Source organism: Molothrus ater, chromosome 6 (genome assembly GCF_012460135.2).
Source record: "Molothrus ater isolate BHLD 08-10-18 breed brown headed cowbird chromosome 6, BPBGC_Mater_1.1, whole genome shotgun sequence".
Classification (NCBI taxonomy): Eukaryota; Metazoa; Chordata; class Aves; order Passeriformes; family Icteridae; genus Molothrus; species Molothrus ater.
In genome coordinates, this window is record NC_050483.2 from 18,819,093 (window position 1) to 18,842,719 (window position 23,627).

General features: G+C 39.4%; 1 protein-coding gene across 2 annotated transcripts in view; it reads right to left on the reverse strand.

Annotated features, from left to right (window-relative positions):
- CPT1A (carnitine palmitoyltransferase 1A) overlaps positions 1 to 23,627 on the reverse strand; it is a 40,532-nt gene that overhangs the window by 11,208 nt on the left and 5,697 nt on the right. The window contains exons 1-14 of one of the 2 annotated variants that reach the window (XM_036384103.2): positions 16,007 to 16,085; positions 15,703 to 15,785; positions 15,402 to 15,556; positions 14,252 to 14,391; positions 13,681 to 13,852; positions 10,532 to 10,633; positions 9,717 to 9,854; positions 8,771 to 8,848; positions 8,006 to 8,113; positions 7,096 to 7,183; positions 3,999 to 4,194; positions 3,266 to 3,454; positions 2,150 to 2,255; positions 232 to 348 (exon numbers count right to left, since the gene is read on the reverse strand). In XM_036384103.2, the coding sequence (XP_036239996.1) occupies positions 232 to 348; positions 2,150 to 2,255; positions 3,266 to 3,454; positions 3,999 to 4,194; positions 7,096 to 7,183; positions 8,006 to 8,113; positions 8,771 to 8,848; positions 9,717 to 9,854; positions 10,532 to 10,633; positions 13,681 to 13,852; positions 14,252 to 14,391; positions 15,402 to 15,542 (1,575 nt within the window). In that variant the 5' untranslated portion in view covers positions 15,543 to 15,556; positions 15,703 to 15,785; positions 16,007 to 16,085. Of the gene's footprint in view, positions 1 to 231; positions 349 to 2,149; positions 2,256 to 3,265; positions 3,455 to 3,998; positions 4,195 to 7,095; positions 7,184 to 8,005; positions 8,114 to 8,770; positions 8,849 to 9,716; positions 9,855 to 10,531; positions 10,634 to 13,680; positions 13,853 to 14,251; positions 14,392 to 15,401; positions 15,557 to 15,702; positions 15,786 to 16,006; positions 16,086 to 23,627 lie in introns of those variants that run through there. The other variant, XM_036384104.1, reaches the window with a different exon arrangement.

Sequence of the window (23,627 nt, forward strand, 5' to 3'; positions counted from 1 at the left end):
TTCCCAGTCAGAATTTTTAAAGATTGACATCAAAACCCCCTGATTTTCTAAGCAAACTGAGTAATGACTACATATGAAGTACACAACCTACACGACTAAAAGAAATTTAGTATTAATTTATAGGGCTATCAATAATTACATAAATTATTTGACCACTGGGGAAAAGAGACATTTCTTCTAATGTCATACCACTAAACCATAATGACATACCACTAAATCTTCTGTACTTACTTCTTCTGGAATTTCCCACTGCAGTTTAGTAGGAATGGGAATATTGGGATTGGGATCGCCTCTGCAATGTCCATCTACTGAATAGCCCAGTTCAAGATACTCAGTTGCCATCACATTCTGCAAAGAATGATACTTCTTCAGAATTGCAACACATTACTTACTGCCATGGAATTAAGATTTTAATGTGAAAGCAATATGACCTATTTTCACTACACAGTGAAATAAAATAAAAAACAATCCATTTCCAAATACTGAAAACAACTGCAAGTGAAGCCCCCAGTTTTACCAGAAGAACACCAGATGTGAACCAAACACTTATTTAATTACGCTGGTGCATTTTGCTAGATGCTACTGGTTTAATAAAAACCTTTTCAATTCAAAATCCACCTCAAACTAAGTAGAAGCAGAAAACTGAACTCAGACTTCACCATTTTTGTTCAATTTAGATTCTAGAGAATTTCTTCAAGTTTGTTATTTGTCAAAACTTATTCATCAAGTAGTAATTTATTTCAGAGTAAGTGCAAATCCTGCAAGAACTCAATTATTTTTAAGATTTATATCCCTTTCAAAATTGCAGTTTATTTTACATGTGCACTAGAGCTCCTGGGTGGGAAAGAAGCATGTTCCAAGATGAACAACACAACCTGAACAGACATAAAAGGCGCTGTCTTATAAGATATCAAGCATCCTCAATGTTAAAAAAAAATCAAGAAACAACAAACCCACATACAAACACCAAGAACTACCAAAAGATTTGAATCTGCTCAATATGGAAAGAAAAAGCTTGATGATTGTCAATGATTTATTTCTAATCTCTTATTTAAATTTCATTTTGTCTTCATTTTCTCATTTCACTTACTGGTCAGAACATGACAACTATGAAATAAAGCTTAATCCATTCAATTCTAAAAATAGACAATCTGTAAAGAGCTAACAACAGACAACTTTCTAGAAAATGAAATCTTGTTTCAGTAATCTTAATTCTTAGCAGAAAATGTATCAACTAATATTAAGTACAGATATATGAATGAAGCATATAATATCATTCATTAAAAGCAAAAAAAGTATCCCTCTTTCATTGAGATAGTCTAATCTGCATTGTCATGTCACTCTCTTATCAGTCTGCCTTCTTTCTTCCCTGGGTGGAGAATGCAATGAGGCTTTTTTTTTGTTCTTATGCACATGGAAGCACTTCTATAACAAAACTCAGAAATTACTTGGGGGGCCAATTAGACTCAAGAGCCATTTGCACAAATACATACAAAATCAAAATTAAATAACATTTTTGAAATAGTTTTAATTGATTTGAGTCACATAACTGTTTGTAGGTTTAAGCTTCAAAATGAAAAAAGGGAAAAAATCAAATAAGATTTCAAGAATTAAACTAAGCATATGATGAATGCAAAGCAAAGTGAATTTACTGCATTCATTGCAAATAAATACACGAGATAATGTGAACAGCATATCAGTCTGCATCTTAGCAAACAATGCTTAGACAAAAAGTAAAACTGTGTATAATTTTTTACATTTTAAAAGTAAGCATATTAAACTCATGGGAGTTTAATAGCACAAGAAAACTTAAGAGCTTTAGGAAAATGTACATACAAAAATTACAATGCCATATCAAAGAGGCAATAATCTGTGGATTTAAAACATTAAAGAAAAGGTAGCTGGGGAGCTTTATCACTATTCTGTGAAGACATCTAAGCTCACTAAAATGCTGGCCTTCAAAAAATAGCAGCTTCTTAAGTGAGGGTTTGGGATCTTTTCCAAATTCTACAGTTGCTGTAGCCATAGGCCCCAGGTCACTCCTCAGCAATGTGAATGCAAGGGACTGAAAGTCACTGCTGACCTTCAGGGCTGCTGCAAGCCCCTGTCACATTATCTTCTGCATTAGCTCTTTGTGCCAAGCACCTACCTCCCACAGGTGTCCAACAATAGGAGCATCTGCCCAGGAGTGCTCTGCATTCAGGCCCATTCTGCCATTTTTGAATACTATAAGAGTGAATGTCTTATCAAACCACCTACAAAAGAAATCAAGATTTCTTTATGGTTTTGTACATTTCAGAAGCATTTTTGTATTGTAACTTCCTGTCTCTCTAAAATTCACATTCAAATGTACTAGAACCTATGCTTTTCTATATAAGAACATTTAAATAAATAGAAGTTTGAACCTCTTGAAGTTCAACAAGGTTAACTGCAGGGCCCTGCACCGGGGTCAAGGCAATGCTCAGTTCAACAGACTGATGGATGAATGGATTTGGCAGCTCTGCAGAGAAGGACTTGGGGATGAAAAGTTCATAATGAGCTGGCAAGGTGCACTTGCAGCCCAGAAAGCCAATCCTGTCCTGGGCTGCTTAAGAAGCAGCATGGCCAGAAGGGTGAGGGAGGGGATTCTGCCTCTTGACTCCCCTCTGATGGGATCCCACCTAGAGAGCTGTGTCCAGCCCTGGGGTTCTCAGCACAAGAAGGACATGGAACTGTTAGCTGGGTCAGAGGAGAGTCATGAAAATATTCCAGCAGGAGTGCTGGGATACTTCTCCCATGAAGAAAGGGTGAGAGCTGGGCTTGTTGTTCAGTCTGGAAAAGGCTCTGGGAACACCTTCTTGCAGCCCTTCAATTTATAAAGAGAACTTATAAGAAAAGCTGAGAAAGACTTCTTGTCATGGCTCATAGTGACAGGACACGGGGCAACAGATATACACTGAAAGAGGATAAATTTAGATATGGTATAATGGAGAAATATTTTTTACAGTGGGCTGGTGAGACACTGGAACAGATTGTCCAGAGAAGCTGTGGATGCCTTGTCATTGCAAATGTTCAAGGTCAGGTTGTACTGGGCTTTGAGCAATCTGATGCAGTGAAAGTTGTCCCTTTCTGTTGCAAAGGGGGGTGGAACTAGATGAAGGTCCCTATGAACCCCAACCCTTCTGTGATTCTGTGGAATTTATCAATTTAAAAGTCATCATTAATTCATATGTATTAGCAAATTCTAAAAAAAAGGAAGGCATTTTCCACAGCATCAATACTGCACCTGTCATAACATTTGCCATGTATCAATGATTTTGCATATGCATCCAGTGACTTCACTGGGTCCTCCTTCTTGTACCCCTGCTCCATGTCATCCAATGTCACAAAAAATGCTGCTTTCTCTACAGCATCTAAGGACTGCTTGTTCTTTCCACGGCTAAAATAAGCCTGACGAGCCTTAGCCCATGGTACTCTGTAAAAAAAAAAATTGGTTTATAGCCAGATTACATAAATTTGTCAATGTTTGATTACTGTTTAAATCACTATGAGACATTCCTCCTACTTCTGTGGAATTTGATACAGCTACTTTCTTTGCATTTAAACTATGAGAGCTGTGAAAAGCTCTGATAATACTTGTACAGTGGAATCCTAGGAACCAAGTCAACTCATCATCACACACGTGCAAAACTTCACCCTCAGAAATTCAACATTTCTGCACATGCAATACCTACAGCATAGATCATCTTCACTTAAAACTAAACAAAAGAAAGTATCTATTATAAGGAAGACGACAACAGTAAAAATAATAATCTGCATATAGGATTGCCACTGCAAATTTTTTTTAACTCCACACAATTACAAGTGACTGAAGCAGTGTTACAGATCATCAATACACAAAATCAGTGACCAAGGTACAAACAACTGACTGCAGACTATTTAAAAATTCTAAAGTCAATGATTATGTTATGCAATGATTTCTAAAACTAAACTTATTTAAAAAGTAATAACCCCCATACCTATCTCCTGCAGTAAGAGCTGCAAGCTTCTCTTCACCAGGCTGAGGTTCTGAATCATCCTCAAGAATTCTCTGTATTTGCTGTTCAATTTCTCGGGGTCTCAACAATCTGCCATCATGGTACAGCCACACTTTGAAGTAACGGCCCTTGTGGTACACAACAATGTGTTTGCTGTCTTTCACATGCTGGAGGGTATCTAGAATTGCAATCACTTAGGTGAACACAAAGCTGAAGTCTCAAAACACTAATGCACTAAATAACATCAGATGCCTATTGCATGCACTACAAGTTATTTCAGCACCCCATGGTATTTCATCACAAAGATGCCCAGTCAAATACCCAAACAGTCAAATATCACAAAGATGCCCAGTCAAATACCCAAACAGTCAAATACCCAGATCTGACAGTCATTTCCACATATAGCATCACCAGTTTCCACACTGCAGGCCACTATCAAGCAACTAAACCTATATTCCTTTATCTGAAAAACAAGCACTAGCTGTGTAGCCTGGTGAAGAACATGCTAGATGAGTATCAGGAAAGGTATTTTTAAATCATTTGCACTCAGGTCCTAGACAACTCATGCAGAGTCTTAAGAAACTCAGAATTTATACCATCAGCTTTTGTTTACATTTGTCTTGGCAGACGCAGAGTGAATATTCCATATATGGCCAAAATGTGTAATGCTATGTGAAGCAAAAACTTGGCCACATTTTTCCCCTCATTTTACCATCTACTTGGCTTAACCGGGATAAGCCTAAATTTAGTCATGAAGGCATTGTATCAAACCACAGGTGAAGTCGTTCACTCCATAGCATGTTTTGTCAAAAATCATGACTATTTAACTGCTGCTCAAATGACAATATAATGTTCATCAAGATTTTCTCACCAATTAATAGGAAAACAAGTTTTTCCTTTTTTTTTTTTAGGAACTGTAATATACATAAAGTAATTGAAATCAGGAGAAAAGGAGTCAAGCTGCTCATGAGAATGTGTGAAAGATGTTTTTGGAACTCACTTAGACATATACAGAATGACATAATTGTTTTTCCTTTAGAGAAGACATATACAGAATGACACAACTGTTTTTCCCTTAGAAAAACAGAAACAAAGCAAAATGGAAAAAGTGTAATAGGAAATGTGAAAAGCCTAGGAGAAAAGGACAGTAATTATTATATTGACTGTAGTTTAATTTGAAAGACTTTAAACAGGAGAAACTGAGGAGAACCCCTAAGACATACAGGATGTATTTTAATCAGGTGCCAGTTAGAATGAGCCACTTCCACACTTCTGTACAAAACTCATTTTAGACTGAAAGAAAACCAATGCTAAATGCAAACTGTTTATACCTTTTATTTTATTGACAACAGGTAGGGGCAAGGGTTGCTCTCTCAGTACTTGAAGTATTGCAGTATTCTGAATAAGAGTAGCTCATAGACTAAAGTTGTCCAGGAGAGATTTAAAAACCTGCTCGTCTATTTAAGCTACTGGTTATGACATGGAGTAATGACACCAGGGATGTCCTTTCCTTCAGTTTGCAGATAAAGCTGTCTGAGGCATAGCTTGAAAAAAAATTCCTCAACAATCTAGCAAAGGCCAGCAGCAGAACTGAGAGCAAAGTCCTTATCTGACACATGCACCTACTGCTTTATCCACTATCCAATGCCACTTCTCCACCTTATCCAGCTTCTTACAGCAAATGTCAGTCTCCACCAGGGAAGAGTGGGCAGATCCCTGCATCTGCTTAGAAACTCTTTGTTTTGAATTCTGTAGTTGAGTGGGAGTAACAAGTTTGAAGGCAGTTTGGAACATTAGAGTGAGTTACAGGCCTCACAGAGAGCAAAAAAAATCCATCCTGTCTTCAAGTGGCAGCCCCCACGTGCATTCCCAACGGAGGTGACTAAACAATAACTCCTGCTCATGTTTCACTGTGATGCTGCCACAATGATGCACTGTTGGGTAAACAGGTGAAATCAGTTCTAAGAGGCTCTTCAGAATACAACATGATCAGAGAAGCCTAGATACAGATTTTGTAGAAAAACACACCAGCACAAGTCTCCACTAAAATTGGCTGTGAAGCTCTCAAAGAGAAAGGAAATTAATATTAATGTTTTCTTCCACCTGCCGATTACAAATGGTCAGTTCTTCTAGATGCAATCTGACCCCACTTACAGTGACAAAACTTAGGAAAAACAATAAAAGGCAACAAAAAAATGCCACTTTTAATATTAAGACCTCAAAAATCATCTTGATCTTGGAAAAATAAAAGTAAAGATTATTTATAAATTCAAAAACAGGACAGACAATATTATCTTGAAGTTGTTTTTTTCACACCTATCCCAGTCCCTCAGGTGTGCCAACCTCTCCCTTCCCCTCCCCCTTGCCCCCTTGCTAGGTGCTGTCCATCAATCCCAACATTCCAGCAAGGGCGGCGTCTGGTTAGTGAAGTTCCAAAGATGCCCCTCAGCCCTGGGGTCATTGGCCAGTCTAGGTGTCATTGTCCCCTGAGACTGCCCCCCCTGACACCTGGTTGGTGGCACACCTACCCCTTCCCCTCCCCTTTCCCCGGGCTTGAAAAGACACGGGACCATGGGGTTGGGATTCTGTTGGAGCTGTTACAAGATTCAGAGATCTGTGACCATGGAATAAAGCTCTGGATTAACCCTCCGGCAGAATCCGTCTCCTTTTCCTCTTCACCTCACCTAAAGCCTTTCCATTAGAGGTAAAAACTGAGTTCCTGCTTGCCTGGACTTGTTCCAAGTGCCAGCTGCAACATCCAGCCAGCCAGGGGTGTCTCTGAGGTGAAAACACCACAGTTGCCACCTCTGGCCAAGCAGCAAGGGCCAGAAGAGCCCAGGCACGTTCCACCTGGTAATATTGGGATCGTATTCCAATAAAGGAGAAAAACCACTAAAAGGCTTCAAAATCTCCCTAAAATGAAAGACATCTAGGAACTCTACAGCAATCCATTACATCCTGAGTCTTGGAACATTTGTGCCAATCAGATCTTTATCTCGAAAACCAGATTTTTAGTAGAAAAGACAGCAAGCCCTGAATTCCATCAAGGTGCTCATTCTCCTTGGCTGGCCCTGCTTACCTGATTCCTCTCCTGGGATACGGGAAGTATTAAACATCCTTTCCCACTGAGCTGAGCAGAGTGGAACAGTGGATCCCATCAAAAGAATCTGTGAAGCAAACATACATTAAAATGTCATTTTGCATATACGATCAGAAAATTAAAAAGTAAAGAAAAAACCCCAAGATCTTGCTAAACAAAGGCTTCAGAAGAGTAAGATTTATAATACATTAATGCAGTGTTGAGTTTTTTCCTCCCTGTTCATGGTCTTTCCTTAAACTACATGTGGAATATTCCATGGACACTCCAGAGCCATTATTTTTTCCCCTTCTACCAAAAGCTCACCCTCCATGAGGGAAGACTGAAGCTAGCTAGCACCTGAAATTCAAAGAGCTCTCCATGGGTGGTCTGGATGCAAAAATTAACACATGCAGCATGCATTATCCCTTAATTCATTCTTTTAAGCTATTTATGGCTGTACAGGAACAAAAGGTCACATTTCTCAGACCTGTAGTTCCATTCAATTAATCACATCCCTTCCATGATCTTGAAAAAAACTACTTAATTGTTTCCACAGTCTTTGTTTACTACAATACACAGGCACTGGATAGTACAGAAACTCAAATGGGATTTGCCTATTTTGCTACCTAGAAATTAGTGCAACACAGGATGTTATCATATTAGCCTGGCCCACTCTTGGTGTCAAGTGGCCTCCAGACTTGTATCCCAACCATCCTGTATTGTATCCATGCAATTCTGTACTTTTGACAGTGGCTAGTTTCTGCCCATGTGCAATTCAAGCGATAGCCAAGATGATATGACCACAAAAATTCATCACAATAAGACATTCCTCTCCCATTCTGAAAGCTGGTCAGCTTCTCACAGATTGTGCTGGAAAAAGATCAAAAGCCATTTAAACTGATATACATACTGGCTTGATTTCTTGTCTGTCCAGTTTTTTCCGATAGAGCAGGATGGCATGGATAACATTACCAGCTCTAGCTGCCTGCAGGGTTGTGGGATATAAAGAAAGGAAGTCCTGAAAAGTAGATAAGAATCATAAATTAAAGATTACCAGGCTACATTAAAGTAGTACTTCTCATCCACGTACTTAAACATTTATTCTGGACAAGGTAGAAAAGGCTTTAAAATTTATGAAGTTTACAAGTGCAGTGAGCTGATGAAACTTTTCTTCAGTAGTCACAATCTCCCTAAACATTATTAATCATTTAAGTAGAAAAGACAGTGCTACATAAAACTTGATCCAAGACCATCATATTTCTTTTTTCCTTTTTATTTTCAATCTTTTACAATTTTACTTCCTGTAAGTACATTTGCTAGCATGAGAACATGCCTCCTTCAGCTGTGTTACCCATGAAGTTTTACATGGAGCTTTTGGAAGATTACTCTTTACAGTAAGGACAAAACTGCTTAAGTCATTATTGCATGAGATTGCCAAAGTGGCAGCTGTGCTAGGGCTGCTAAAATGGGTGTTTGTGCCACATACTTCAGTATGTGACGTACTTGGAGGTACCTGAAGACACTGGCTGCAGGTTATACCAGAGAAAGAAAAACAAAGTTTACATCCTCAGTGGCAACAGATTTCTAAGCAGAAAGACACCGTGAAGTAAGATGCCTGCCAGAAATGTTACAGTTTCTATGCAACATAAGGGGTTTATAGGATTTATTTACCCACCATTGCAAAATAGTTGCTATTAACCATGATTGGTCCACGTCCTCTAAGGTAGATGTATTCTTCCCACCAATCACTAACCTGCAGCAGGAAGGAAAAACAAAATCAGTAAAATCTCATCATTTTCACAGTTTAAGTCTTCTATGTTGATGGCTGCATAAGACAACCTTCCATCCACAAATGGGAAGGAAACTGCTAGCACTTAAAAGACAATAATCCCCACCCTGCTAATTTCTATCAGATTTCAGTGAAAACAGAGAAAAAAGGTGAGAAAACTAAATCAAATTCAGCTATATCTCTCTGATAAGGTTTCAAAGAAGTCATGTTCTCCCCATAATGTTTAAAATGTATCAGATCTCCTGAATGCTTTACAGCCTTCGCCAGGACAGGTTAGGCTACCTGGGTACAAGTACATTAGATAATATATTAAGAAGGAATTAACATTACAGTTCTTACAATGATGTTGAGGGTTGGATTATTTTTTTTTGTAAGAAAAAAAAGAAGAAAAGAAACGACAGCTCAACAACTCAATTGATACAGTTCTTTATTTTTCTTCTATTTGCCTCAGCTGCTCTATATTAAAAAAAAAACCTGTTCTATAGTTATAGATATAGAATACCATTCTTCTAAACTACCTTGGTAGCCAGGCCCATTATTGAGTTATCAAGCTCAACAAGCAAATAAACAAGCCCCAAAAGCAATCCTAACAGCAAAATTCTCCAGAATAACAAAATACAAAATAAGGATTCATTTTTTCAAGTTTCATTCACCTTTGCTCACCAAATCACACAAATTATGTACATGCAAAGTCACATGCACTTTAAAAAAATATTAAGCTATTTCAATTTCCTTCTTTTACATTTAAGAAATAATGTAGTTTAAGCCAAAAAGAGCACCAGGGAACAAATAATGTAATTTGAACAACTGAGCCTCCTATTTATCAACTTACATAATTGGTGGCCCACCAGGATTTTAGCTTCAAATACCACTGAAGCCTTGGTCCCAAATTAAAAGCAAAATCTTTGGCAAGACTCTCCATTCTTTTGAACTTTTCATCATCCATAAGTGGTCGAACTGACTCCAGATACTAGAACACAAGAAAAGAATCAGTGTTCCTGATTAGTGCAGGAACTAATACATAGCTTCTCACCATTCCTACATAAAGCATTTAACATTAAAGAAAGATTATCCACTCTCAATCCATAAGGCTGCAAGTACCATGTTTTTAAAATAAGAGTATATGCTCTTCTAAATGTCTGCTGCAAACTTCAAAAAATAAAATATGTTTTCAGGCATTTGTGAGCAAAACACAAGTGGAAGAGGTAACTTTTCTAAATATTTTCCATTCCAAAGGGTAAGGCATGCTGCTTCTTCAGTAGCAGACAGAGATTTTTTTTCCTCCTCTAAAAATCAAACCTTCAGTTTCTGTGACATACTGCCACTTTGCTACAAGGTTTTGTGTTATAACACTGGAAATTGGAGAGGATAACAAAAGTGTGCTTCAAACACCCTGGAAATCACACTTTGTGGCACAGCCTTACAACAACAGGCATTATGTCATCCAGTGTGAATCACACTGGCTTCAAACTGTCACCAGTTTCACTGGTTTGTCACAGCCTTTATTTTCATTTCCATGCAGAAGTTTGAATCTCTTACACCATATTAATACCACTATGCAGTTTTTCATGAGGAATGGCAAAAACACCCCAAAAAGCATCTAGGATTCTGTGCTACTGAAGAAAATAAACTGGTGAATGTACATACCCTATTAACTGTGTCTTTAACAGCTGGAACTGGCAATCGTGGTAAAGATGTCTGGAAACTGTATAACATGGGTTTACGCCCTGAGAAAAGTTTTACAAGGGCCTGAAGAAAAGCAAAAACAAAATACACACACCAAATTATTAGGTTCAACAGAAGAATAACAGACTAAATGTGTAATGTAACTCACAGTCATTTTCACTGGTAAATTATGCTGTACTAGATTTAGGAAGCTACCCCATTTATCAGGGTCTCACATGTGACAAAAAGGCCTTGGCAGAAACTAACTTCCTCAAGGTTAAACAACATGGCAGTGGAAGAGCAAGATAGGCATGGTCATTCCTGACTTCCCAGTTATCATCCTGTCACAGACAATATTGCTGTTTATGTAGGGCACACATTGATCTCAACATAAATACAGTTACTTAGCCCTTCTTTTCTTCATATATTCCCCTCTGGAAAGATTAAAAAACTCACATCTACCATGTGACCTTTTACGATATCACACAGTAGATACTACAAACATATGTAAATTGTGCTTCAAAACACAATCATTATCAAGCCTGTGACTCAGCTAAGGTTTCTAGATAGCTACAGTAATCTTTAAAAATAATAATTATGCTTTTGTATCATGGCTTAATGTTTTCCAAAGTTACAGCTCAACATCAGTAATAGGATTGATGTTACAGGGAGTTAATTCAAGCATGAATCTCAGGTAGTCTACTGCATGATTTGAACATAGCAAATTGTGCAAGCATGCCAGTGTTACACCCAGTGCTTGTGTTACCTAAAAACCCACCAGCAATGAAACAAAAAAGCCAGAGAGAAATTAGCTTCAGATATTGCAGAATCTCCTGTGCTCCACAGGAGAGTGAAAACAGAAGCAGCTTTTCTGTCCACCACTACTTTACAGTTGCAGCACACACTAAGCTGAAATTCTAGACCATGCAACTTTTCAGCTACTCATGGAAGGATTTTGACACTGCCACCCTATTTCAGCATGAAAGTCAAGTGAAGTGACTGGATTCTCCCACAAGCCAGTGGAACTTTTACTGTCAAAGTGTAATCCTGGTCCAATACACAGGATAATATATATAAGGCAATAGACAAGATAGAATAAAACAGAGGATGTAATTTCACTACTAAATTCTAAAAATGTCTCTGAACAAAACTGTTGGAATGTGGAACTTTTCCTCCCTCTCAGCTTCCTGGGTCAGCACAGGTAGAGGAGACAGTTTTAGGCAGCACAAAAGAACTAACAATTGCAGAGTATTGCCAGCAACAAAGACCTCCCTGCAAATGGATCTGTATCACAGCCATCAGATGTACATGGGATGCTTCAGGACAAGATAATTTTGGAAACAGGTGGGAAAGTGAAAGCTCAGTTTTTCATCTGGAAATCTAATTTCATACTTGGAGACAATTTTATTCCAAAACTCTTACACCAGAAAAGGATAAAATTATTTTAAGAGAGCACCTGCTCAATTGACAAAACCCAGCAAACACATTTCACAGTACTTATCTCTAAAGAAAACTTGTAATAGAGAAATTCTAATAGCTTGAGACCAATAAAGTGCTCTGACAGACACACACATTTCATTACATCACTGACTTCATATGCAGATACAGCAAATAATGTCATTCTAACATATGTTGCATCTCTTCACATACAATTACCACTTTTTAATTTATTTTTTAAAACAGCAACTAATATTTGGATTTTTCCCTAACACTGATACAGGAAATTTGATTTTACAAGGTGAAATATGCTGATTAAAAGTGCCACCAGACTTCCAACCAGTCTGAAAAATCACTTTGTACTGTGACTGAAATTAGAGCTCAGGTTTTTGATCTGCATGATCGTTTGAAGAGAAAAGAGTATTATTAAAATCTAGAAAGTTAGGGCAGTTGGAGCTGTTTCACTAGTTTTGCTGGGTCTAGTTTCATAGCCCTTCACAGCAGGTATAGATGAGACACTGTTGGGCATACACCTTCAGTGTACTTTTAAACACATACAATACGCAACAAAATACATATGCAACATATACGGTAGACAAAAATTGATAAATACAATATGCAACAAAGCACGGTAAGTAGCATTACAGTTTATACTGTTTTAAGGTTGATAAGGCAATATTAAGAGCTTTGAAGAATCCCTTTGGTAGGACATGCTGAAAACCAAGGCAGCTACAGCTCCAAGCAATTGACAGAAAGCCTTACCATTCAGAGCCTCTGGACTGTACCAATTTGGGTCATGAGGCTGCTACTGCTTCCAGAAGAAACCATCAATTAGAAATTTCACTTGTACCAGACAAACATTAAACTCTATTTTAGTGTACACCATTCTGGATACCTATCCTTGAATAGCTCCCATAGTAAATAATGAGCTGTGCTTAGTTTAACACAGTTAATTTTTGAGGCTGCAGAGACTAATTTTATCACAGTACAGAAACTGATCTATTCCTACCACAATACAGGCAAAAGTGAGATGAAAGAATTGAGTCCAAGTAGCAAAACCTCACTTCATCTCTTGCAGCACCGACATCTACATTTCCTCACTTTATACCTATCATATCCTTTAAGAATCCTTTTCCAAAGCACCACAACAATCAATCCACAGGGGACATACCACTCTCACCTTATCCTCATCTGAAAACTGCATAACATGCTACCTACACCTTATGCTTCTTCCCCAACTCATTTTGGAGACATGCCAATAAATCAGTTGAAAGGACACTCAGCAATATTTTCTTCAAGCAGAAGAATAATTTTATAATGGATGACTAGAAATCCTAACATTACAACAAAGAATTAGGGGAGCCCTTTCTGTGAGGACAAGATTCTTTGGTGCTGCAGCCAAAGATCTTTAACTGTACTTGCACATAGAGAAAAAGCAGGTATTGAGTCACACAGGCCCAAGGCATTGGACAATTTAGAAGTTACTCTTGAAGTGTTCACTCTTCCTTCTAGAAAGCCATGATGAAGAGTTTCATTACAGCATTAGAAGGGTGACAGCAGAAATAGCTCCTAACAGCCTCCTGTCCCATGCCACAAAAAACACAAGAAAGAAATAAAACTACAAAATTTTCCCTTAAGGCTTTGAATGCTGATCAGTTAGAAGTTAAGATGAAATGAAACCAACATATCCTTACCATCCAAAACTTGGTGCCAGCACTAAGCTTGCCATACTCAGAGAACATCCAACCATGGTAGGAGAGCAGCATTTTCAGGGAGTAGCGCATTGTGACGATAAGGGCAACCCAAAGCCCTGTGCCAAAAAGTACTCCACTCACAATGTTCTGTGTTTGGTTTGACATATAGCCACTATTTAAAACAAAAGCCAGCACACGCCAGTTAGTGTCCATTTAAGCTCCAAAGAGAAGCTGGTATTGCAAACAGAAGTCTAATAGTAGTACAGACAGGCCTTACACAAGCTTTATGCCTGCTTACCCTGCTTTCATACATCCCTTTCCAAAGACCTTTTCAGGCAGCAACATCAAAGGCCACAAAAGTTCCCAAATGTGCCTCCCAAATACCCAGAACTATGCAGCAATACTGGTACAACCGCCCTATTTCATATCCTCATACAGCTGCTTATTTGGCTTGTGGTGTCACAAATGTACTGTTCCAAAACTGATACATTTTAACAGGAATAGCTTTAAGAGCAGCTGCAAATAAAACTGATTTCCCTTTAGAGAAACATTAACATTTCAGTCTACTTACGTTGTATCAAGTGTTCTGTTGATCTTGGCTATTATCCCTAAGGAAGGATCAATTTTAGCATACATGGTTGACATCACACCCACAACTACAATAAGCCAGCTAGATGGGCTAGCGGGGTAAACACCGGTGATAATTCCGTTCTGGAAAGAAAAGCCTTCACATAATTTTTTCATACCAAAGTGACTGACTTCATATTACCATGGAAAGAAACAAAAATCAACACATTTAAGTCATTTAGTTATAAACAAGTAGTTAAGATTATCCAGCATTTTCTTACATGAGATTATCTCAGCAGTAGGGAATGGATTTACTTAAGTTTGGTTACTACAGAAAATTGTAACAATGACATCAACAATGAAAGGAACTTTTACATCCTCTTGCAGACACCACTGATCCTGCTGCAAGACTTACTAAAAATAGTGAAACTAACTAACAACTCTAAAACAAATGACACTTCAATAATTTCAGCTTACACTGAGTTAGACCCTTCTACATGAATACATAACAAAAATATCCTACTTAACAAGAATTAACAGAGTTAATTCTGAGAACCAGAATTAACTTTTTAATGCAATTTAAACAGTTCTTCTCATGGTTTTATAAGAAAATTTTAATGAGATTTCTGTTAATATGTTTATGTTTTTGAAAGAGATGTTGAAGATAACCTGTAGTTTATGTAGATTGCTACTAATGAAACAGATATTTACAATTATAATCCCATGAACAAAACAATCTTTATCAAATACCTCATCAGAAACAATACTACTTAGCTATAAAAAAGAGTGTACCTTGTACCTCTAAGACACATGACACTAAAGATCACAACTTGTGGAACTTTGGACTTCTGCTAAAAGATTATATTATTACGTGGTGCATTAGGAAGAGAATGAAGTCAGTTAAATTCTACATCTGCTTCATCTTGCTTCCACAGAATAAATAAAAAATATGTACCCTTTCAGTCTTTACAGTATCACTCTGTGCCACCTTCCTCAGCACCCCTGTCTTAAATAAAACCCCCTAAGTCTTTCACAATAAGGAACCTTATTTACCATAAAGGGAAAAAAAATCAGTTTTCCATAAAAAAACTTCAATAAATTCACAAAATATTAAATAACCCAGAAATTTGGTGGACTGGACTAGTTTAGCATACCTTGAATCTGATGAACTTCTTCTTCCATGAATAGACACCAGACAGGTAAATCTGTTTGAGTGCCTCATGGCTCATACGCAGGTCAATCCCATCTGGAGTTACTGTAAACTGAAAAGCTACTGCCTGATGAGCTTCCGCCATTTTCAGAGAGAGATCTGCCAAAAAAACAAAGTTTAGAAAGAGCATTTCCTTCTTGTTCAAAGGAAGTAGGACCTAGTCCATCTCTAGCAAGATATGGCAAATCTTTGCCATGATTTTGGCAAAGATTTCCAAGTATGAAAAATTTATATACACTACTTGCCTCTTCCTTACAGGCTCTGCTTGCACTTCAGTCTGAGTGTCTGAGTGAAGGTTAATTTAAGGCACCTCTTTTAACCAAAACAGCTGCAAATGGAAACAAAACATTCCTGTAACTCAGGCATTTTGGCAGCATCACAATAGCTGTGTAACACCTATACACGCAATACAAAAAAAATCAGAGTGGAACAGAAAGTGAAAGCAAAAACATTTAGAAAAAGCATATCACAGGTATACAGAGCATGTTACATTTCAAAGAAGATTCAGAAAATGTTTTATTTGAAACAAAAGGTACCTAAAGTTTTCACCTCAGCTAGAAAAACAAAGCTGCTTCTGGCCATATCTTCTCCCAAAATCTTTTTCATATCCTAATTTCAAGATGATTACTCAAAGCAGTAAGAGACTATAGTCCCTGTGGCTCTGTGCTGTGACTGGCAAATAACTGCAAAAATCAAAACTATGCAGAGTTGAGGAAACCAAATCACAACTGTCAGAAAAATTACCTCCCCAAAGAAATCTGAAACTATGATGAAATTTCACAGAATTGCAGCTCAGCTTAACTGCCCAAACAAATCTCAACAAGCATGCCAATATAGACAGAAGACAATTATACTGAGCAGCCACAAAAGACTCAAACCAAAACCACTGGAAGTTAAAACAGAAATGTAAACCCAATGTAGCCCCAAGAATCCCACCATGTGCCTGAGAGTGTTCTGCAAACACCTCTTGAATCCTGTCAGGTCTGGGGCTGCAACCACTTCCTTTGGGATCCTCTTCCAGTGCTCAGCCACCCTCTGGGTGAAAAACCTTTTCCAAATATCTAACCTAAACTTCCCCAACAGAGCTTCAGGCCATTCCCTTGGGTTGTGTCACTGGTTGGTCACCAGAGAGAAGAGACCTGTACCTGCCTCTCCTTTTTTCCCCACAAGGAAGTTGTAACTGCAACGAGGATTTCCCTCAGTCCCCTCTTCTCCAGGCTCAGCAGAGCAGGTGATCTCACCTGCTCCTTGTACCCTCTCTCCTCTCTAGACCCTTCACCATCCTCACAGCTCTCCTCTGGACTCTTTCTAAGAGCTTTATATATTTTATCACATTGCAGCACCCAAGACTGCCCCCAGCACTCGAGGTGAGGCTGCCCCAGTGCAGAGCAGAGGGGACAATCCCCTCCCTTTCTGGCTGGGGATGCTGTGCCTGATGCCCCCAGGACAGGCCTGGCCCTCCTGGCTGCCAGGGCCCTGCTGGCTCAGATCCAACTTCCCACAGACCAGGACCCCCAGGGCCCTTTCCTGTGGCACTGCTCTACAGCCTCTCATTTCCTATCTATACACACACCAGCAACCAGGGTTGCCCCAACACAAATGCAGAATCTGGCACTTGTCCTTGTTAAACTTGTGGGTAATTCCATAGCTTTTCTTAGTTCCTGTAACTAGCATTTATACATAAAACACCCTGGAAGCTACTCCTGCTAATTATTGATTCAAACTAATGTTTTTGAGCACTTACAATTAGAAAGTAGATTTTTGCAGACAGACTCTATGTATAACATTAAAATTGTCAGAACTATGTATTCTTGAGGAGACCATCATGCTTCCAAAGTCAGTCTCTTGTTCAACTTAATTTATGAGCTTACCAAAATTTTCATGCATAGCCCCAAAACCAATATCCTCCTAGAAGTATGACTAAATAGTAGTGGAATTTATTGCCCTATCTGTAAGTTGGGATTCAAGGGCAAGTTTTAGATTGAGATTAGTACAAAACACATTATCAATACTAAGTGTTTTAAGGTTGCACTGGCATTTCTATGGAAGCAAAATCAAAGAAAGTACAACTACTTCACCCTTTTTAAATCCTAAAAGCTAGAATTCATGTTTTGTTTGTCAACCTAAAGCTAGTAATTAAATTCTGGTAGACTCTCATGCCTGTTGAACAGCACGTGAGGACTACCCAGTGCAATTTAAATGGGCAGTTCATTATGACCAGAGTGCTGCTCCTCTAGTCTGTAAATATTCTACTTAACCAAAGTCACCTGAAACACAAAGAACGGGTGCCAATGTGTATGAGCAGAAAACCAGGCACTTGGAATGCAGCAATAACAGTAGGCTTAGGAAAAAATACACAATATAGAAAGAGAAGGAATACTCGGCAGAGATGAAAGAGGTAAGTGCTGTTGCACATCATCTATTAAGGCTGCTGACCAACAGGCATGGATTCTTTGCAATATTTAATGTGCCTTTTCCTGGACCAGCCTACAGTGATCCACCTCTGCAATACAGCTACTGCTATAGTGCCTAATGGTAATCCACAGATCTCACAAATCCATCAGCCACTGCTCAGGTTTTAGAAGCTGGGTGAGTCAAGGCACCTAAAGCTCACAGTATCCTAGAGATAGTATGCAATTGATTTATGCGTGTGTAGTGTCTGATTATAATAACAAAGAAGAACAAATTAGAAGAACACAAAGTTCTTTGAACACCAGTTTCAAAAGCTTTAACACAAGCCCTGTGTGCCCGAGTAACAACTGCAATTTGTAGTACCTAATGACTCTGTCACTAACAGCTCTGATGGGCTCTGCTGCAGGCAAGTATGAGGAAGTCAAAGTCAGCTGTCCATTCATTCATTTAAATTGGTCATTACGAGCTGACAAGAGAGCAATAAAGCAGGGAGAGGCAGCAGTAATACAGGGTATAGCCTGAACTCAACAGGGTTTGCAAAAGCTTTCAAAGTTAAGAATATATCATATGTTTAGTGGTACTATTAAGAGTGGGATGATAAAACCCCAGCAAGCACATACAAAGAGCTCAACCGTTTTCGCATACAGGGAATCAGGCACCTGGACTTGTCTCAAGAAGGGCCAACATGTTCTGCTCGGTTCACACATGGAATTTTGTATTTTGGAATGCCAGTGTCTTAAGTACAAGATCAGCTAGTTTCCCTTACCCTTCAACTCCACTGTGACTTCTCAGCCTAGAAATTTTTAATTAACCTCCTCTTTGTTTCTGAATCGAAAGAATTTCAGGAACCCTTTCGTTTTCAAGCACATGCTCTTTTTACTGCCCAAGGCAGAAAAAGATTCTAAATAGTGTCAAGCATTAACAGTCAACCTGACATTTTAATGAATTAAAATTAAACATTCTCATAAAAATAAATAAGCTTCATTAAGGAAAATATTCCTTATTCCCAAATGAAAAAAAAAAAATCCACCAAGAACTAATCCTGAATAAAGTGAACGAGCCCTGAAAACAAATACAGTCCAGTTCTAGAACTGTACTGCTTGACGTTAAGATGTGAAACAATAAAGCAGCTTGTTTCTTTTCATATTCCTTTCCTTTCCTTTCAAAACCATAAGCCTTTAACACTGCCCTGAATTATGATGGCGGAACACCAAAGGCTTCCCGAAGCCGCCTCTTTGAGCACTTGTTTTGCTCCTTGCCGGCCGGTTTAATCCGAGCGGGGAGCGCTTCCCCTCGGCATTCCAGCGCTGCCACGTGCTCCGCGAACTGGGGGAAAGGGCACGGGCGGAGCCTCGGCCTTTCCAGCCTGACTCGCCAGCGCTGCCGAGGCAGCGCCCGCATCCACCGCCCGCATCCAGCGCCCGCATCCAGCGCCCGCATCCAGCGCCCGCATCCAGCGCCCAGCCAGCACCGCCCGCATCCACGGCCCAGCCAGCACCGCCCGCATCCACGGCCCAGCCAGCACCGCCCGCATCCAGCGCCCGCATCCAGCGCCCGCATCCAGCGCCCGCATCCAGCACGGCCGCATCCAGCGCCCGCATCCACGGCCCAGCCAGCACCGCCCGCATCCAGCGCCCGCATCCACCGCCCAGCCAGCACCGCCCGCATCCACCGCCCGCATCCAGCGCCCAGCCAGCACCGCCCGCATCCAGCGCCCGCATCCAGCGCCCAGCCAGCACCGCCCGCATCCAGCGCCCGCATCCACGGCCCAGCCAGCACCGCCCGCATCCAGCGCCCAGCCAGCACGGCCGCAACGGCGGCGCCTGGCCGCGAATGGGCACTCGGCTCTGCAGCGCACTTCTGCACAGCATATACTGATTAACCTCGTGAGAGCCATGAACAACAGCTTCTGGCTTTCCTAGCAGCTTGGCAGAGCCTTACTCAAAGTGGAAAAAAAAAAAAACAACCCAGCGCAATAATTTCTACAACTCATCTGAAATGGCTGTTTTCATTAAAAAAATCACACACTTGCCCCTTAAAATTTAGTTTATTGATTCTTTGTGAATTTTTTTTCCCCTTCTTTTATTTGAAGAAGAAAGCTGCCTGTTCCTTGCTCTTATCTGGTTTTATTTAAATTCAAACATGCTGTAACAGTTGCAGATGTTTCTCCTCTTCCTTTTTCAAACCTCTGCTTGAGCCAAACTAAACTAAGCACAATTTTTTCCTCGTTGTTATAAACAAGAACTGCTAGGCTGGATGTCGCTTTTAAGTCAAGAAAACAGAAAACACATTACACACTAGAAAGCTTGTGTGCTGATGGTCTGCAAAACTATGCTGCTACATCTACTATGCAAAAAGCACCCTCACACTTATTTTTGCAGTTTCAGGACATTTACTCCACAAAGACTAAGGTTTAACTCACAGACCTTATGACTTCAGGTTGCAGACACTGAACAGTCAGTGTTGGGACTTATATGTTCCTACAATCACAGAAGGAGATAAGGGCTTCAGCTCTGGAAAATCTGAGGCTAAGAGAGGTCCTACATGCAGGATGCTTCCATTTAAGTCAGGCATGCAAGAAGTTACCAGTGGTTGGCAATGTCTCTCTGAAGCACAGTGAAAGAACTGCCATGGTCATTTTAAAATAGCAGCAAGCCGTGATACAAAAGCTAATTGCATTACAGCACAAAACAATGTATTAATTCTTGAAGCAGTTACTACTGGAAATGCTACTGAGCATAAATCTTTTTTTTCTTTCTGTGGATTTTATACACTTTACATGGATAAAGTGATAGTGCTAAAAAGAATAAAGTCACACCTATATCTCACAACAAATGCAAATCCTAGGCTTTAAGAGGATGTCACTTGTTTCCTATACGTTGCTTGGCTCATGCAATTCACTTTTCCCCCATTTCCTCTTGAATAGAAAAACCCCTGTCCTTTCTCCTTGTCAGGATTCTAAACATCTAACAAAAAGACACATATTACTTAAACACAGTTTTCACATCAATACTCCTTTTCCTGCAAAGGAAATTAACAAATGCACAGGAAAACTGAAGAGGCCTCATTCACTTGATCCCAAACAGCTTTGATGAAAGACTTAATTCTGTGACTCTCCCTTTCAAGGTACATTGATAATTTAGTTTGAGTTTCTCCTCACAGGTCTCTGACACCTATTTATAGATTAGCTTTATATGCAGGGCATATGATTGTCAGTAACCAAGCTCACAAAACAATTCTCTCCAATTATTCTACTTGGATAATCAAAAATTGACATTTTTCTACAAAAAGCAATGGCTGCTGCACGCAGTTTCTCTGAGAACATGCCTAGGTACCACCACACACGGGTTTGATACTGTCAGAATTCTCAGCCAGACATCCTTGGCACCCAAGGCACAGAGTGTTCATAGATGGTGGGCAGACTTGCAGCACTACTTGCAGGTATGATGGCAGTTCTGAAATCAGAATTACCTGTATCATGGCATTTCTGAATTCAAAATTACCCAGAAACCCTCATAACTTCAGGCAGATACAAGGCACCACCAATCAAGCAATGAGAAGCATTTTATGACAAAGGCTTTGTCGTCTGACTCCTGCCAAGTTCCTACTAGGCAAGCTTAGAAGTAAAAAAAAAACAACAATGCAAAACAAAACAAAAAATCCAACGAACCACAACAGGAACTTGACCCTGAAGAATTCTTCATTTGTTTCTTACAATAAACTAACTTACTACAATAAGCTTGGCACTCCAGTTTCAAATAGAAGCTGGTGAGGAGAAAAGTGTGATACTAAACTATTTAAAATGACATTGTTTAAGGAAGCTTTCAAGGTAAGAAGTGGAGAAAAACATCAGATGAAAGTACGTGAAACCCAATTTTAATTAGCAAATATACTTAAAACTATATTAAAATTTCCATTTAAAGCTAGACAACTTGAATGAAGAATGGTTTTGGAAAACCAAGCAAGTACCCTAAAGTCTTGGTATGACCCCAAACCAGTTTATTTAAAAGAAAAGTGAGGGGGAGGGAATCTATTTCTATTAACATGCAAATCAGTAAGAGTTACTGTTTGAATGTTAAAAGCAGCCACAGAAAACTAGAAAATAATTCTGGAGCTCCCAAAAGTTCTCGTAAAAGACTTTAAGTCTGAAACCTCTTTAAATATTGAAAATATTGAAGAAATTTATGCAGTATTTTGCTGTCCATCAGATCTGCCTCCAGAAGGTGAGCTTGCTACAGCTTTTAAAAGAAAATGGACACACAAGATTTATTTTGTAAGTTTAGTGATAACATATTTTGACACTTTAGGGTAGGCCACTGAATTTTAAGAGTCTGAGGACAGACATAATGAAATTAAAGCCAGTATTTAAACACTTGAACAGCAGTGCTGTGTTTGTGCTGAGACAGTGACCAAGTATTTTCTCTCAGTTGTGTAAGCCATTACTATGGAAATTTGCATTTTCTATCTCCCAGAAAGCCAAAACTATGAATTTATTTTGTTTTTCACAGATCAGTAAAGAACTTTGTACGCTCAAATCTGTTGATTTCATACCAGGCGTTAAATCAAAAAAAAGAGAATTCCAAACACTGAGATGTTTATCCAGTCTTCTCATGCATTATTACTTGGATTTCACTTGGATTTCTGTTATTGATGGTCCTGTCAGTCCAAGCCTTCAGTACCACCTACACAAAGTATTCAGACGAAACTATGGCAGCTGACTTTGCCCAGACAGTGTGTTTGCAATGAAATTATACATAGTGAGGCACAACAAAGCCAGTGCCAACATCCTCAAATAACTTCCTAGCCTGTTCATTTATTTCCACACTTTTTTTTTTTATTGCCACCTGCTACAGTTCAATTGACCCATACAGTCATCCCAGAAGTGGATGCAAAAAACCAAAACAATAAAACCAACAGAAACCCCCACCCCCCAGAGGGAAAAAACCAGCCAAAGTGAAACTGCTGATGGATTCACAAGTACAAGGAGTGAAACTGGGAGCAATGGCTGATAAATTAAAGGTTTTCACTGCCATTCAGATGGACCTTGACAGGCTGAAGCACCAGGCAGGCTGAAACTTGGTGAGGTTCAATAAGGAGAAGTGCAAAGTGCTGCAGGTGGGGAGGGCTAGCTCCATTCACCAGAGACTGAGTGGCTGGAAAGCAAAGCTCAGCAAGTGGCACAAGGGCAGGAAGGGGCCCTTGCAGAGGCTGCAGAGGATGCTGACAGAACCATGGGGCATCAGGAGCACTGCTGCCACCAGGCTGAGGGAAGTGACTCTGCCCTTCTCCTCCGTGCTGGTGAGGCCCCATCTCAAAAGCTCTGTGCAATTCTGGGCACCCCAATGAGAGAAATGAAACTACTGGAGAGAGTTCAGTGAAGAGCCAGTAAGAAGATTAAGGGCTTGAACTATCAAGCCTGCAGAGATGCTTTAATAAATTTAATGTAGGAGTTTTCATAAGACATCTGCTGTAAAAAATAAACTTATAGAGCACTAAGGCCTGAACAAGAAATCTTGTGCTTCAACTGCTTTAAATGAACAGCATACCTTGAAATTCAAATGGGTAGTAGCAGCCAAATATTCAAAAAGAGCAAGTTTTCTGCAACTGACAAAAGTATGCCAGTAGTTTGGAGGATAAAAGAAGCTGGACTTTGAAAAATGAACCCTTTAGAAAATGATTCATCTCAGTTTTTCAGCGTTACTGCAGTAACTTTGCCTTTGCTGAAAAGCATCAAAGTTTTATTATACAAGGTTTTCAA